At 42.9% G+C, this 18,660-nt stretch overlaps 1 protein-coding gene across 1 annotated transcript in view; it reads left to right on the top strand.

The window, feature by feature from the left end:
• Positions 1 to 1,424: 1,424 nt before the first annotated feature.
• LOC309566772 (lysosomal protective protein-like) overlaps positions 1,425 to 18,660 on the top strand; it is a 90,751-nt gene continuing 73,515 nt past the window's right edge. The window contains exons 1-3 of the mRNA XM_082272067.1: positions 1,425 to 1,480; positions 17,801 to 17,961; positions 18,056 to 18,167. Of these exons, the coding sequence (XP_082128193.1) occupies positions 17,801 to 17,961; positions 18,056 to 18,167 (273 nt within the window). The 5' untranslated portion in view covers positions 1,425 to 1,480. The remainder of the gene's footprint in view (positions 1,481 to 17,800; positions 17,962 to 18,055; positions 18,168 to 18,660) is intronic.

Below are 18,660 nucleotides of genomic sequence, written 5' to 3'. Positions count from 1 at the left end.
CTGCAGAGAGGGATCCAGTGTGCAGAGGACCAAGCAGAGCTGTGGGGGCCGGAGTTTCCAAGTAAGCAGTGTCGTGAGTACTGTAAACCGCCCTGGGTCTGCCTAGGATAGGGGACCACTCCGGAAGGTCAGAGGGATCCAGGAGCCAGGTAGCCTATGCAGAAGTTATAGAAGGGGGGGGGCAGTATTTAGACCCTGAAGAGAAAGAGGGTGCTAGTCAGTGGCGGATGGTGCTCCATGGGCCGGGGGGGTGGCAGACGGACCGCACCATACACACCCCCCCCCCGACCACACCAGGCTGCACACAGTACATACAGCATTACAGTACAGGACCCACAGCATAGCATGACATGACAGTACAGTACAGGACCCCCCCCCCCCCCCCGGTTCACTCACCCATCTGCAGCAGGCGAACAGCGGCAGTGGCGGCTTTTTCCCCGTCTTCAGTGTCTCCTCCTCACTCCACCTCCATGCCCAATGGCATGGCTTCTCCTTTCGGCCAATCGGGAAACGGGTCTCAAAAACCGCTTCCTGATTGGCCAGGAGGAGGATCCGTCTGACAATAGCAAATTTTCATTCACTATTGTCACACAACTTGGTGGGCTCGGGGCGTGGTGCTCTGCCCCCCGAGCCCACCCTTTTTTTAGCCTATTAGAGCCTCTGGCTCTAATCACACGGCTAAAAAAAAAAAAGCCCCATTGAGGTCCATGCGTCCGGTGCCCCACATGTAGATTATGGATGGGGGGGAGGCGCCCCTGCCCCCCATATGCACCAGCCGCCACTGGTGCCAGTGTTTGGGCTCAGCAGTTGCAGCAGTGCTTACAAACAGCTACCTCAGCCAGGAAGGCTAAAGGGAGCAGTACAAAGGACTTTTGAGTCACAAGGAAGTGTCAGAAGTCAGTTCAACTTCACAGACAGCAAGTCAGAGTTAACAAGCGCCAACGGCCGTTGACCGGCATTTAGCCAGTGTCAAGTCAGCGTCAAGAGGCATTTTTCTCAGTGTCCCATTTTATGTGTATAGTTGAGCCAGAGGAGTATCCCACTCATTCCCTTCTCCTATCCAAGTACCTAAAATAAATACAAAAACCAAAGATGCCGGACTGTTTCATGTCTCAGTGCTCACACTTGGGAAACATGCTTATACGTGCTATTGTTGCTAGCGGTAACCCTGGCGGACCCACATCCAGCAAAATGGCTGGGAATCCTGCTACAGGTTTTTTCTCAATATGTTGCAAAGTATGACTGGTAAATTTAAAAAAAAGTTGCCTATCTTTTCTTTGAAGTCAGTTGATGTCAAAACATGCAGGATGATCGATCTGAATGCAGGATAACACTCTGTCATATTTTAAACAGTTACATTTACATAAAAAATGAAGTGACTTCTCAACACGTGACTGATTAGTTATCACTGCGTGACTCCCCTATAAAGATCCAACTGAAGCCGCAGCCTATGGTAGTGACAGGACCCTAAGGAGAAAAGGTTTGTGACATTTGCATTATTTTAGATAGTAGGCAAGTTTGTATACTATCATTTATTGTACAAGCAGCTATCATTCTGCACAAGCAGAAGTGTAGTCATTTCATTTTAAACGTAAAGTTGTGTTCCAGGGTGTATTTCTTTAGCAACCCTCTGGATGCTGCCACACCTGTCGGACCTTTATCTGGCAAAAACCTTTCCAAATGCACTAATGCTAAACTTTTAGATAAAGTGTTTGTATAGCCAATGTTTTCATACATTTTGGACTGAGTGGGAAATAGTTAGAACCCCTGTCTGGTTTGACTTCGTTGTTTATAAAAAAAAAAAACTATCTCTTCCTTTTTTTTGTCCGTTGTGGTGCATTGCCAGCCCATTCATAAGGAATGGTTTGTATAAGGCCTCATGCACACGGGGCGTTTTTACAGCTGCTTTTAGGAGCGTTAGGTGTTTTTTTTTTTTTTGCAGCTTAAAAATGTCCCTCCGTGTTATTCTATGGCCTTATGCACACACAGGCTTTTAGGAGCTGTAAGTGTCATAGGCGTTTTTAAGCTGTAAAAAAACCCAGGGCCAGCGTTAAGCTGCAAAAACGCCTGACGCTGCTAAAAGCCACGTCAGACGTTTTTAAGCTGTAGTAGTTGGATTTGAGGTTGGAAAATAGAAGAGGGCAGAGAAAGGCTGCTGACCGCTAACGCTGCTAAAATGTGTATTAACGCCAATACAAAATGCTTCTAAAAGCACCTTTTTACAGATGCTTTTTCCTGGCGTCAGAACTGGCTTCGCAGCTCGTTTTTTCAAGCGCCCTGTGTGCATGAGGCCTTAATGCAAATCACATCAATGCAAAATGCATTGCACCTTAATGGATGTGCATTAACCCACTGTAAAGGGTACACTTAAGTGTGAATCCAGCCAAATGTATTTCTAGCCAAAACTTTTCAATTAGATTTGGATAGAATAGGGAATGATTAGAACCTCAGTAAGGCAATTTTGCAATCTGTGTTGTATTTGGTTGCTATTCCTTCTATTCCTGTCCTGAAGACACAACAGCAAATCTCTACAAAGTGAATAGAAGTCCATTCTTACACAAATGTGGGATTGATTCCCTAACCTCCTTTTCCAGTGACAATCATAACATTTTTGATTTCCTATCACTATCTGTCCCATTGACAATAGTCACCGGGAAAAAATAGAGAGGCAAATTTGCCCTGCTGGGACATAGACAGCAATAAAAACCTGACAGATGATCTAACCCTTCTCTACACTTGGCAAAATGGTAAAAAAATGTTGTCATATATATATATATATATATATATATATATATATATATATATATATACACACAGTATATATATACTCTTTAATTATCTGCTACAAGCACAAATGGTTTAGGAATGTTAATGTTTGCTCCAAACAATGCATCTAAAAACTAAAGTAGATATGGGTCATTCACCATTAACTGTTTTTTGGAGTGCCAACCTGAACTTCATGCATTTATGAACAGTATTTAAAGGGAATTATGCTAAGCTGAAGTGATGATACACTTTGTTATTATTGTCTTGGATAATTTTCCTTCACTTTCCAAGTAACTTCAAGTGTATTTTTAAGCGTACCTGAATTTGACTTGTTGACCTCTTGGAGTCCCTTTGAAGCAGGGGGTCTCTAACTGGCGGCTCTCCAGCTGTTGCGGAACTAGTCCCATCATGCCTCTGCCTATGGGAGTCATGCTTGTAACTGTCAACCTTGCAATGCCTCATGGGAATTGTAGTTCTGCAACAGCTGGAGAGCCAACAGTTTGAGACCCTTGCTTAAAAGCAAAGCTTAGACCAGGAGAGGGAGAAGCAGTACTAGGAGCTATCCAGCTATACTGCAGTGCTCATGTACTAACAAGGGGTATGCTGAGGAGAGAGCAGAGTGACAGATGGATGAGTTCATCAGTCTTCTATTCTACATCTCATTTCAGAATCTAGAAAAGGGCAAGACTTAACTTTATTCACACTGGCATTCCAGCATTTTTTTTCTAAACATAGTGATACAAAGAATTATAAAGAATGTTTATGCCTCTCAGTTCATTTTTTCCAGTGTTTAGATCATGGGTGTCCAACCTTTTGGCTTCTCTGGGCCACATTGAGTGTAGAGAAATTTTCTCGGGCCGCATATAAAATATATACTATAGTTAAAGTATATAAGTAATAAAACGCTGCCGCGCTCTTCCCGCGCTGCTGCCCCCCCCAGCTCTAATTTAACACAACTAGAGGATGATCCCTTCCGAGGCAGCCTCTGCCTACAGTTAGTTGGAAGCCGCTGTGGCCGTGCCCCCAACCCGACTTCCTTCCTCCCCAGCAAAAAGAAAAAAAATTGTCAGGAGGCAGTGGGCCGCAGGTTGGACATGCCTGGTTTAGATGGTCCTGCTTTAACAATGTTTAGCTGCAATTACATTTTTTTAGAGTTTCTAATGGGATACGTGCAGAATTTTATTTTCTCTAAATGCAGCTAAACAGAGCGCACCTAACACAGGTAAACACACAGTGTAAATGGGTCAATTGAAAACCATTGCATGCATTTATATGTGGTTAGAAAATGTCTTCCATATAAATGTAGCACTGTCCCCGTAGGGCTTGCTGTGTGATGACTTCTTGGGCCTCCCTCTGGTTACCTTGCAGACAGCCACTAGGGGATTTTTCACACATCCCTCCTTACTCCCGTTTGCTTGTTACTCAATAAACTGTCCAGGGGATTTGGTTTTATATTTATTGTGGAACTTGGATGGAAAAAGGGTCTAATGGTATACTCCAACTGAACTATTCACAGTAGATAAGGACAACTTTTACTTGGCCTCACCAGATTATTTGTGGAAGCAGACACACTGCTATAACCATACTGCCACTTGTATGGAAGAATTAAATCTTCTTTCTATCTCTAGTAGCGACTTGATGCAACTACTTTATCTTCAGTACACTCTCTAGCATCCCCCTGATTGACACCCCACCACTGACTCTTCTAGTTGAAGAGATGGCCCTCACAGGACAGGCCCCATGACACAGATCTGTACTCACTGTAGGCAGAATCAGATCCTTCCTGGTGTCTCCCTTCCAGTCAGCTCTGCAGGTCATCTGGGTTCAGCTCCTCTCTGACTCTCAGGCCCTCAGGTTAACTACCCAAGGCCGTATGGCAGCTTCTACAGAGGAGGGGGCAGCTGCCCCCTCCCTCCGGGACCCCACTCTCCAGCCAAAGTCCCCGAGCACATGTGCCCCTGGCATTTATACAGTCACCCTGCATGCAATGATACACTTTCTTTTGCCAATCACCAGGGTTGTAACAATGCCTGCCAATCACTTGTCAGGTTTCCTCCCACTGTCCAATATGCCTCCCTATTGGACCAGTGTGAAACATTCAGACAAGCTGAGCTGCACCTGAGTTCCATGAGCAGACCCTATCAATAGATCCTGCTCCCTTGTAGGCAGAGAGCACTCTAAAATTTACCTAGAAATCTTCCTGGTAAGCTGAAAGACCCAAAAACTATACTCTCTTCTAGCACCTATCCAGGAGAGTGCTACATAAACACACATTGGACAATGCCAGTGTAACTGCGGCCTAAGTGTTTTCTAAATGCAGCAGAAAAAAAGATTCAGGTCACTTGTCCTGCCAGGCAGAGCTGTGCTGTGTGACAGAGCTGTGTAAATCTCAGAACTGGACCAACCAAAATGCAAATCTTTGGGAACACGTAAATAGCTCCCATATATACGGTATATATATTTTTTCTGTGCATTTAATTGTCCAGCATTAGGTTCTAGCATGAATTATCAACCTTGGTTCCTAGCTGTTAAGGTTGGTAGGGATTTTTCCATCAACTGATAGAAAGGAAATAAACATTTCTGCATGAAATACAGTAAGAGTCGGTTCACATTAGCGCGACTTCATCCTGACAAGTCGCGCTCCCTCGCGGTCCATTGACCGCTACAGGACCCGTTCTAATAGGAGCGACACACGTCGTTCCGACTTAGAAAAAGGGTCCTGTACTATTTCGGGGCGACCTCGGGGCGACTTGCATAGACTTCCATTATGTGAAGTCCATGCAAGTCGCTCCGAAGTCATTGTGCACAGGACTGACAAGTCGCCTCCCGAAGTAGTAAGGAGTCGTGTCGCCCCAGTGTGAACCGACTCTAAGTGACTCTGCTGTCAGTTCCTGTTTGTAAAAAATGATCTCATAACCTCAAGTGCATGATCCGGGATCTTGGGGCCCTTCATATCTGGTATGGATTTTAAGAGGAACCCCACACCAAAATTTTTCTTAAAATCCATACCAGACCTTTATCCGAGCATGCAGGTCAGTAAAGGGGGGGGTCAAACAAGCACCCCCCCCTCCTAAACCATATCAGGCCACATGCCCTCAACATGGGGGGGCTTTACTCCCCACCCCAAAGTACCGTGTCCCTATGTTGATGGGAACAAGGGCCTCTTCCCCACAACCCTGGGCTGTGTTTGTGGGAGTCTGCGGGCAGGGGGCTTATAAGACCCGAAAAAAGAAAACAAAATGCTCCACCCAAGACAAAGCCTTTTTTCGGGTCTGGCGGTGGCAGCATCACCGTGATTGACAATGGATCCACATTGGGAGGACATTTTTTTTTTAAAATAAAGGAATTGTCAAAAACTGCCTCCTATCTTTTTTTATTTTCGACGACACTTTTTTTTGGTGAATGGGTAGGGGTGCAATGTACCATATACTCATTCACATAGGGGGGCTGGGATCTGGGGGCTTCCAGATTCCAATAAGCCCCCTTCCTACAGACCCCCAAAAACACATTTTAGGGTTGTGGGGCAGAGCCCCCCGCCCTAAAGCACCCCCCCATGTTTAGGGCAGGTGGCCTGGTATGGTTAAGGAGGGGGGCGCATGCTTGGATAAGGGTCTGGTATGGGATTTGGGAGACCCCACGTTGTTTTTTTGGCGTGGGGTTCCCCTTAAAACACATTCCAGTCCCAAAAGGCCTGATATGGATTGGGGGGGGACCCCACACCATTTTTTTAAAAACAGTTTTCTATTACCGGAATTTTATTTATTTTTTTCATTCAGGAAGCCCGTTGACAGCTGATGATCCATTCTCTATTGTTTCATCTTTGTATCAGTCTTTTTCTCTTGTAGTCTATAGTGTAATGTGGAAAGCTTCAAATTGAAGGTTGAGTACGATAGCCAGAGATACATTTAAAAAAAGCCTGGAATTAAACTTTAAACTATCTGAGGACTATTGCTTTTCACATATGTTTAGCTTGATATTATTAGATTTTGCCTAGTAAGCGATTAACTTTGTGTTACACTGAAGGATCCATTGATATAAGATAGGAGGCAGCACACATCATGCAGTGTTCCAAACATATACTATATTGCCAAAAGTATTGGGATGCCTGCCCCTCATCCGAGCATGCAGAGATGTACTGCATATGTTTTTCTTTATTTCATCATGTTCGCCCCTTAAAAGTTCATGGTTTATTGTCATAGAGCACTGAGTCAATGTATTTATTTATTTTTTATACTGATTTATAGAAATGTACTTTTTGACATCAAAGTAAAAACAGATGTCTGCAAAGTGATTTAAATTAGTTATAACTGAAAAACACAAAATAACTGAATGCATAAGTGCACACCCCGTTCAGGTCAGTATGTTGAGTTCTGAGGCTGTGTGGATAGGTGTCTATCAGCATTGTACATCTGGGCAATGCAATATATTCCTTTTCCTCTTTGCAATTCTTCTCCAGCTCTGTTAGGTTGTATGGGGAATCAAGTGTGAACAGTCTTTTTCCAGTTAAGCCACCAATTCTCCATTATATTGAGATCAGAACTTCCATTGCCATTTTAAGACATTAACATTGTTGTTGTTTTTTAACCATTTTCACGTAGTTCGGGCTTTATGTTTGGGGTCAATGTTTTGCTTGAAGACAAATCTCTTAAAGCTCAGGTGTCATATTGGCTTCAGGGATTACTCCAGAATTTCCCTGTATTTTGCATTTTGATTAAAAATCTTTGACTGGTAAACTATTCGGGCAACAGTTTTTGTATGCCTTGTCTCTCCAATTTCAGCCATTGAGGCCTGCAACTCTTTCAAAATGGTCATAGATCTCTTGGTGGCCTCCCTCACCAATCTCCTAGTACAGTGTTTATCAACCTTTCGTCAGTCAAGGCAGCCTTAAAATTATGTACAACATCGAGGTACCCCATTCTAAAATGTAAAAAATTAAACTAATAGTTTTACTTAACACAGCAACATCCACACATGTAGGACACCCAATGTGACTTGTTCATCCAAAGCATACACACACCTTTGCACACTGATACTGACTAGTATTGCAATGTTTATCTTCTTCATCCAGCTAATGTGACCCCAGTACTGAAAGAGAAGGACAGGGGAGGGGCAAGCAAGGATGCCATGCAGACACTCAATGTCCTCCTAATCAACTGATGACTTAAACTGGGTAAAAACTAGTAGTTTTTTTTTTCAAAGCAGTGGGTTGACACCTCTGACGTTAGTACAGCGATTTCCCTCCACTGAGTTGTTGTGTTCTGACAGTGGGGCTCCCGAGCGCTGATCGGGAGCCATTCGGCTGCTGGTTTTTCAGCATGCTTTTCCAACAGGAAAACCCGCTAACATACATATGGCCCGAATCTTGGACAGTCTTTATTAAACCAACCAATGTCTTACAACATTCAGCCCATGTGTGTTAGGCTATTAATTAGTAGGGATGATCGAACGGTTCGGGTCGACCATCGGTTCGACCCAAACATTGGGTGTTCGAAATTCGGCCGAATTCCGAACTTTTTGCTGAAAAGTTCGGAATTCGGCAACCAGAACCGACCAAAATGCAATGGGACAGGAAATGGGCTTTAAAAGCCGTGATTGGACCAGAACCATTAGTAAAAGCCAATTGAGCGGGCAGAAGAATGCTAGGAATGTGATTGGAGTGACTAGGGGGTCCAGAGGCCAATCATTAGTGAATACGCCCCCCAGTATATAAGATAGCCCCGCCAAATTCCTAGCATTGTAATACAGGGATGTGGAAGAGAGTGGAAGCAGTTCTGTTACTTCTGCTTCAAAATGTCATTTAGCAATTATTAGTGTGATGAAAGGGATATCTAGTGTAGTTAGGGTGCTATTTTTTACTTTAGTTAGATTCAAAAATCTAGTTTCTGTAGGGAAAGTGTTAGGTGCCAGGGTGACCGTAGTGTAGTGTAGGGTGAACTGACTGCTATGGCAGGGTGACCAAATCCTTCCATGTCAGGGTGACCGCTATAGAGAAAAGATCGTTTCTCTTAGGTCACTTATAGAACAGGGATATGGCTTCTCGCCTGTCACCCTGCTTTTTGCTGCAGGCGTTTATAGGGCTTTTTTGAGGACATGTTTGGAGTCAGGCATGACATATGAACTTCTGTATAGGGGTATATATACACACACATATATGTATATATACATCTACACATATATAGGTGTGAAAGTAGCAGAGGAGAAGTACAGCCAAAACTGAACTTCTCCTTTAAGTCTTAAGTTATTACTATGGCCCCTTGAGGGCCACCATAATACAGATGTGGCCCCTGTTAAAATGGAGTTTGACACCTCTGCTCTTAACGTAAAGAGTGCCCCCTTGTCCTCTGTAATGACCTTAAGGTGAATAACTCTACACTGAGTTCATGGGCGGTCTGTACCCTCAAAGATCTCTCGTTTACCCCCTTAATGACCAGGCCAATATTTGCGATACAGGACTGCGTTATTTCAATGGACAAATGCGCGGTCATGCTACGCTGTACCCAAAAAAAATTAATGTCCTTTTTTCCCACAAATAGAGCTTTCTTTTGGTGGTATTTCATCACCTCTGCGATTTTTTATTTTTTGTGCTATAAAAAAAAATGTGACAGTTCTGAAAAAAAAACAATATTTTTCACTTTCTGCTATATAACATTCCTAATAAGGAAAATTAAAAAATCTATTATTTTCATCATTTTAGGCCAATTTGTATTCTGCTAGAAAAAAAAAAAAAATCCCAATAAGTGTATATCAATTTGTTTGCGCAAAAATTATTGCGTCTACAAACTAGATAAAAGATTTATGTAATTTTTATTTATTTATTTTACTAGTAATGGCGGCGACTAGCGATTTTTAGCGGGACTGCAACATTGCCGCGGACAGATCGGACACCTAACTGATATTTTTGACACTTTTGGGGGGATGTAAGATTCTGGTACCTTTGGTACCCTTATTTCCCATTTCTACCTTAATATTGCGTCCCACCTTGCTAACTAGGTGGAACGCATACACCTTTAAGAACGATGACATCATCGCCGAGCGCCGCTATGAGCGGCTATTTCAATCGCCGGTTTTCTCTCACTCATTGCTCGTTCAAACCGCATGCTTGACCAGTCTTGTCCTATGCTGCCGGAGCTTCTAGCTATTCCTTTGCCTGAACAAAACCGGAACCTCGCTACCGATCCCGTATCTCGCTACCGGATCACTCTCTTGCTACTGGACCTTGCTACTACTAACCCAACTTGTGATAAGTACCCCACAGGGGATTTCTTCCTAACTAACTTACACTATCTACCTCTGCATACTAAGGACTGTTACTATGTAAGCACTATTCCTATCATCTGCATAACTTCATAGATTGCTAGCTCTTGAGCCTACCATCATCTACATCATTGCACTAGGTTACTCTCTCTTGTATACTTCATCTGCTGTCCCCTACCACCTGTTATTATACATGATTGCTAAACCTATCTGCATACTACCTATCATCACCTACCACTCTCCTGAATATTACTACTGAGTGCTCACCATTTCTAACGCCTGTCTCTCACCTCTATACTATCATATACATCCTATCACTCCAGGAACATCATATTGAGTGTATGTATATTTGCATAAAGCAGGCTGTGCACAGTGATGAGTCCTGAGAGTTGGATATGTTTGTTCAACACATCTCTACATGACTACTGAGTGTAATAATTCTGCAGCTGCAAATCCATTCACTAACAAAAAACGCAAGAGCGTTACAGATTGAACGAGCCCTAAAATATGGATTCAGCAGAATTACCCACTCAAATTATGCAGTTAAAACAACAAGTAGATGCATTGATACTTGCCCTTACAGAGGTAAAAAACAAAAATCAGGCTTTGAGACAGCAGGTTGGCCGTCTCGCACAGCTCTCTGCTGCTCAGCCCCATGAGCCTAAGATAAACCCTCCTCTAGTGTTTACAGGGGATCGGAAAAAATTTCGTGAATTTAAAAACGCATGTCAATTGCTTTTCTTGTTAAAACCTCGTACCTACCCTACTGACCAAATTAAAGTCTGTACCACTATTTCCTATCTGACGGGTGATCCCCGTGCCTGGGCAGACTCTCTCTTTGAGAAAGATGATCCACTTCTCAACTCCTATCCTTTATTCCTAGCGCAACTCGCTAGTTTATATGAAGACCCCAATAGGCAGAGTAGTGCTGATACCCAATTGAGGGCTTTAAAACAAGGAAGGAGACCTGTTGAAGACTTTGTGGCAGAGTTCAAAAGATGGACCCTTGATTCAGGGTGGAATGATACATCTCTAAGAACTCAGTTCAGACTCGGCCTATCAGAAGCCGTTAAAGACGAGCTCGCCCGAGCGGATTTACCTGACACCTTGGCTGCCCTGATACAGACCAGTATCAATATTGACAGACGACTGCGAGAAAGAAAGGCTGAGAAGATGGGATTGCCATTGTCCAGTCCTTCTCGGATGTCGGCTGTTGACCCTACTCCTATGGAGGTAGGAATGATACGTCCACCTTTATCCTTTACCGAACGTGCCAGGAGAAGATCCAAACATCTCTGCATGTACTGCGCCTCCCCGGCTCATTTGTTAAGCGGCTGTCCCCTTGTCCGCAAAAAAGAGGGTGAGTGTTCAAATGTCTTGCTAGGGGGACTAACGACTTCCTTTTCTAATCCTTATCTTTTTATTAATTTGACATTACAGTGGGACCAAACTAGGATCACCACCAAGGCTATGATCGACACAGGATCTTGTGGGAACTATATCGATACTTGTTTTGCTACCTTAAATAAAATACCTATTATTTCAAAACTCAAACCTGTCTCTGTTAGTTTCATTAACGGTATTCCGTTATCCTCTGGTCCAATCACCAATCAGACACAAGCACTCCTTGTCACTGCCAATGAGTCTCATATGGAGACTACCACTTTTGATGTACTAACCTCACCACATTTTCCCATTATTTTGGGACTTTCCTGGTTACACATACATCAACCAATCATTGATTGGAAAACAAGAACTCTAACCTTCTCTTCTCACTATTGCGAAACCACGTGTAATATCTCATCATATGGAAAGATCCTGTCTGTGGTGACAGATGAGATTATACCTCTATGTTACCAGGATTTGTCGGAAGTCTTCCTTGAAAAAAATGCTCAAGTGTTGCCTCCCCATAGGGACTATGATTGTTGTATCGATCTACTCCCTAATAGCAAGTTGCCTTTCGGTCATGTTTATCCTCTTTCACAGGATGAACTCTCTCATCTCAAGGAATACTTGGATGAGAATTTGGCAAAAGGGTTCATCAGACCTTCTACTTCCTCTACTGCTGCAGGACTCTTCTTTGTCCGCAATAAGGATTCAAGTCTCAGGCCTATTATTGATTACAGGCAATTAAATACCATTACAATAAAGGATCGCTATCCCTTGCCCCTCATTCCTGAACTTATTGAACAGGTGCGCGGGGCTACCTACTTTTCGAAATTGGACCTAAAAGGGGCATACAACCTAATCCGAATCCGTGACGGGGATGAATGGAAGACAGCATTCAGAACCAGATACGGATTGTTCGAGTACCTTGTGATGCCATTCGGGTTGTGTAATGCTCCCGCAGCCTTTCAACGATTCATAAATGACATCTTCAGAGACTTACTTGATGTTTGTGTTGTAGTATATCTGGACGATATACTTATTTACTCTCAATCTTTATCTGAACACATAAAACATGTAAGACTCGTGTTGTCCAGACTACTTGCACACAACTTATACGTAAAATTAAAAAAATGGTTATTCCATAAAGAAGAAGTACTATTCCTAGGATACATCATATCTAATAATGGAATCAAAATGGATATGAGCAAGATATCCTGTATTCTAGATTGGCCTGTGCCAACAACTCGTAAAGCATTACAAAGATTCCTCGGATTTTCTAACTTCTATAGGAAGTTCATCAAGAACTTCTCTGCTATTGTGAGACCTCTCACACAACTCACAAGTATAAAAAAAACATTCAAATGGTCAGAAGAAGCAAATGGAGCTTTCCGCTTGTTAAAATCAAGCTTTACTTCTGCTCCCATACTACGCCATCCAGACCCATCCCTTCAATACATCCTGGAGGTAGATGCGTCAAATATGGCAGTAGGAGCAGTTCTCTCCCAACGACCAACAAATACTTCACCACTTCACCCGGTTGCTTTTTTCTCAAAATCACTAAGCAGCCCCGAGGTGAATTACCCAGTGGGTGAAAAAGAGTTGCTTGCCATAAAATTGGCATTGGAGAATTGGCGACACCTACTTGAGGGTACTCGATTACCAGTTCTCATATACACAGATCATAAAAATCTTCAATACCTTCAGACTAACAAGACTCTTTCCCACCGGCAGGTACGATGGTCCTTATTCTTTTTAAGATTCAACTTTTTGGTGACCTACACTCCTGCAGACAAAAATAAAAAGGCGGATGCGCTGTCACGATTAACCGAGTATAACTACGCTGAAATACCTTCAATTCCTATAATACCCTATGAACGTATTGTCGGTGTTGTTCGTTCCCTGAAGGAAGAGATTTTGCACAGCATAGGATTGGATTCACCTCCACCACAACTAAGTGCTGATGCAGAAGGCTTCCTCTATTACAACGACAAACTTTACATACCCCCTACTATGCGTACCAAGATTTTGGAATTGTCGCATGATGTGCCTATGGCAGGACATATGGGTATGACTAAAACATTCAATTTACTTACTAGGCAGTTTTGGTGGCCTGACATGAAGACGACCGTACAAAAATTTGTTTCTTCTTGTGACATCTGTGCAAGGTCCAAAATTGACACTACAAAACCATCTGGTCTACTTTGTAGTCTACCAATACCCCAGGTTCCATGGGAAGTTGTGTCCTTAGACTTTATAGTAGAACTACCACCTTCCAAAGGATTTAACACCATCCTAGTGTCAGTGGACCATCTGACCAAGATGGCACATTTCATTTCTATTCGAAGATTACCTTCATCCAAGCAAACAGCGGAATTGCTAGTGAAACATGTCTTTAAGTTACATGGTATTCCAAAGACCCTTCTCTCTGACCGTGGTTCACAGTTCATCTCCAAGTTTTGGCAAGCTCTATGTCAGATACTACGAATAGAGCGAAAACTTACTTCTCCTTACCACCCTCAGACCAACGGACAGACAGAAAGAGTCAACCAGTGCATTGAGCAATATCTACGTTGCTATACCTCATACCTACAGGACGATTGGGTGGACCTCCTCCCGCTGGTGGAATTCGCTTATAACAACGCAACCCACAGTACTACTAAGCAAAGTCCATTCTACTTGAACTAAGGGTTTCATCCCACTCTTCTTCCACCACTCATCCTTCCATCAAGTAACCCAGTGGCCTCTGATTATCTCACCCAAATAAAGGACTCTCTGGGTTTACTCAACACCACCATATCACATGCCCATAGTCAACAAAAAAGGTACTACGACCTACGTAGAAAACCCTCTCCTCAATATGCTATTGGGGATCTTGTTTGGCTATCTACAAAAAATTTGAGATTAAAGATCCCTAGTAAAAAACTTGGACCTTTATTTCTGGGACCCTTCCCAATTAAGAAACTCATTGGAAAAGCTGCAGTGCAACTCACCTTACCGGCAGATCTCAAAATACATCCCATCTTTCATGTGTCGCTACTAAAACCACATGTTCCTAACCAAGGAATAAGGCCTACCATCTTGCCTCCACCTCCAGTACAAGTTGAAGGCGGAGAAGAATATGAGATCAAGGAGATTCTGGATTCTCGTATCCACAGAGGAAGACTCCAATATCTCATAAGATGGAAGAACTATGGACCCCAAGACGACACCTGGTTGGATACTGCTGATGTTCACGCACCTAGGCTTATACGAACATTTCACTCGAAATACCCGGAAAAAACAGTGCTATAGGCCTTCCGGAGCCGGCCTTAAGGGGGGGGTACTGTAAGATTCTGGTACCTTTGGTACCCTTATTTCCCATTTCTACCTTAATATTGCGTCCCACCTTGCTAACTAGGTGGAACGCATACACCTGTAAGAATGATGACATCATCGCCGAGCGCCGCTATGAGCGGCTATTTCAATCGCCGGTTTTCTCTCACTCATTGCTCGTTCAAACCGCATGCTTGACCAGTCTTGTCCTATGCTGCCGGAGCTTCTAGCTATTCCTTTGCCTGAACAAAACCGGAACCTCGCTACCGATCCCGTATCTCGCTACCGGATCACTCTCTTGCTACTGGACCTTGCTACTACTAACCCAACTTGTGATAAGTACCCCACAGGGGATTTCTTCCTAACTAACTTACACTATCTACCTCTGCATACTAAGGACTGTTACTATGTAAGCACTATTCCTATCATCTGCATAACTTCATAGATTGCTAGCTCTTGAGCCTACCATCATCTACATCATTGCACTTGGTTACTCTCTCTTGTATACTTCATCTGCTGTCCCCTACCACCTGTTATTATACATGATTGCTAAACCTATCTGCATACTACCTATCATCACCTACCACTCTCCTGAATATTACTACTGAGTGCTCACCATTTCTAACGCCTGTCTCTCACCTCTATATTATCATATACATCCTATCACTCCAGGAACATCATATTGAGTGTATGTATATTTGCATAAAGCAGGCTGTGCACGGTGATGAGTCCTGAGAGTTGGATATGTTTGTTCAACACATCTCTACATGACTACTGAGTGTAATAATTCTGCAGCTGCAAATCCATTCACTAACAAAAAACGCAAGAGCATTACAGGGGACCAGTGACATTACTACAGTAATAAGTGCTAAAAATATGCACTGTTACTGTAATAATGACACTGGCAGGGAAAGGGTTAACACCAGGGGCAATCAAAAGGTTAAATGTGTCTCTAGGGGGTGCTTTCTAACTGTGGGGGGATGGGCTTGCTGCATGAACACAGAGACCTGTGTTCCTAAATAGGAGGAACAGAGGATCCCTGTGTTCATTGCTGATAGAACAGTGGTCTGCCGTGTTTATAACGACAGACCGCTGTTGTGTCTCCATGCAATGCCATACCCAAACAAAATTTACGTCCTTTTTTTAACACACCTGGGCGTTTTTTTTTGGCGCAGGCGTTTTTTTGGGCATTTTTTTGGGGTCTTTGGAGGCAGGCAAAACATCTGAACTTCTGTATAGAGGTATATATAAACACAAACTTATATGTATTTTACACATACACATATATAGGTGTTATAGGAGCGGAGTCATATGCCTGTTAATTATTTCATTAGCGCAAGTATATTGTTCTGCTACTTTCACACCTATATATGTGTATGTGTATATATACATACATGTGTGTGTGTATATATATACCCCTACACATAAGTACAGATGTTATGCCTGCCTCCAATAACCCCCAAAAAATGCCCAAAAAAAACGCTTGCTACAAAACCGGCAAGGTGTGAAAATAGCGGAGCCATATCCCTGTTCTATATTAATTCTAATACAAACAACCTTTTTTTTTCTGGTTCTGGACATGCTACAGAGCTGAGACTTCACAGGTACACCTTTTAGACCCCCCAGACACTAAATCCAAAGAAATCTCATTTTTTTTTCAATAATTGGCTCTCTATCAAAAATGACAATTTTTAAGAACTTTTTTTTGTGTAATTAATAGTCCCTGGGGCATGACCCAGAACCCTAGGCACTTTTAAGGGGCATTTATTGGGGTTTAGGGCTTCAAAATTGTGTTTTTTGATTCCAGAAGTTCGGGTCCCATTGCCATGGGGGTTCTGAAATCCGGGCCGAACTTTCTGGAAGTTCGGGTGTTCTGGTCGAACTGAACTTTTGAAAAGTTCGATCATCCCTATTAATTAGTTGTTTAGACACTGACTGCTGGAAGGTTGTAATGGTGTACAATGAAAACCTGTGACTTTGTGTGGCTGCTGGCTTGGCTTGCATACAATTTTTGAGCAATTTTTAGGCATTTTGCCAAGGCAACCTGAATAAACCTAAGGGCACCCTGGTTGAAAAAGACTGTCCTAGTAAAATCACTCACCTTTCCTGGATGGCCTGTTTTTGGCTTTATGCCCCATCATCCAGAACAAGCGACGACTTGCATGGCTCTGTGTTGAGGTGAGGGATAATCCTCTTACAGTATTTTTGGGATAGGTGATGGAATTAGATATGTGAATACACTCTGTTCTAAGGAGGCTTTACTGTGCTCCAGACTGATTTGGTTAGTGGGCTTTTTGATTGCTTTGGTCCCTACTTACCAAGACCTGTGTGTTGATATTGTTTTGTAATGACAATAAAACATAAATACTTGGAATAGTGTGAATACTTTTTGCCCCCGTTCACACTGGGGCGACGCTACTTCGCCGGGCGACCTCACAGGTCGCGGCGCGCTGCTCGCCCCGCGACCTCGGAGCGGCCGGCACGGACTTCATAACATTGAAGTCTATGCAGGTCGCTCCGGGTCGCCCCAAAGAAGCTCCGTACCCTTTTTCTAAGGGTCCATAGCTTCTGTATGGCGCCGACCTACGGCGACCTGTCAGGCGACCAGGTCGCCTGACAGGTCGCCCCAGTGTGAACGGGGGCTCTTGGCACTGTACTTTCGGCAATATAATTTAAAGATGTTGTTAAGAGCTAATAAGCTGTATGGCCTGTCACCCTAATTTTGCACCCCTATGTATTTACTCTGTTGTAGTCTTTTATATACTATACACGGATCACAATTCTGTGTCTAAAACAGACTATACATTAAATCTAAATAAGGCAATCAGCTACATGCTACTTTTCCTGATCCCCACTCTGGAAATCTGAAGCTTAAAAAACTTAATCAGAGTTATTAAAATACAGATGGAGTGTTTTCATGATGTAGAATTATGAGAGCTTTTGATTAACTTCCGCATAAAGTAGAGTTGCAATAAGTATATCAATTATGTGTGAGCATACAGAGTCTCAGGTATGTGTTCTTGGTGGTGAGCAGGAACTGAGAAGTTAAAATCTGTAATTTTATTTCTGGATCTTTCAGATGGTCTTCCTACTCTGCACTATGCTTTTGGCAGCACTTTCTATAGAAGCTGCTCCCCTGAAAGATCGGATCTCTTTCTTGCCTGGCCTGGAGGAGCAGCCATCTTTCCAACAATATTCTGGGTACCTGAATTTACCAGGTGGCAAATATTTACATTATTGGTAAGTTTCTCCATATTGGACATCTACTATATGAACCATTCATTTACCTAAGCTCAACTCTCACTCAGAACTGTATGTTTTAAACCTTGTGCAGGTTTGTGGAGTCCCAGCAAGATCCCAGCTCTAGTCCAGTGGTCCTGTGGCTGAATGGAGGTCCTGGTTGCAGCTCTCTCGATGGTTTCCTGACAGGACATGGCCCTTTCCTGGTGTGTCTGTTGTTCCTTGTGACTGACCTACCTTTTATAAAATGCTAGATTCTGGTTATCTCTGAGCTCAACAAGTAATGAAATCAATGAAGTCGGAACTCCTTGTATGCATACTTTACCAATCTGAATAACTTAGAATGTTTAGACGCCACTGGTTCAGCATGACAGCTAGGCAGATAGCATTTTCAGAAGAACTCAGTAATGGAACCCTCTATATTTCTCTTAGTAAAGGTTAATATTATTTTGATATTAAAAACACCTGCCATATAAATTCAGGGGCTATTATTAGTGACATCCTTCTCACAATGTTAGTTGCCTACGGAAACTGTTCCTGGTTTTAGTACTTAGGCATCACAAATATGGGAAACGTATCCAGTGAATGAAATTCAGAGAAAGGTAAACATTTCTGATCTCCATTCTTGAAGAATTGAAGCCTGAGAGCTACCCAACTATCATTTTAGGTAGGGAGGTCAATAATGGTTGCCTTCATATC

This window comes from Pelophylax lessonae, assembly GCF_965119305.1.
Source record: "Pelophylax lessonae genome assembly, chromosome: 11".
NCBI classification, from domain to species: domain Eukaryota; kingdom Metazoa; phylum Chordata; class Amphibia; order Anura; family Ranidae; genus Pelophylax; species Pelophylax lessonae.
The sequence above is the reverse complement of the archived record's forward strand: the minus strand, read 5'-3'. Positions and strand labels throughout refer to the sequence as shown.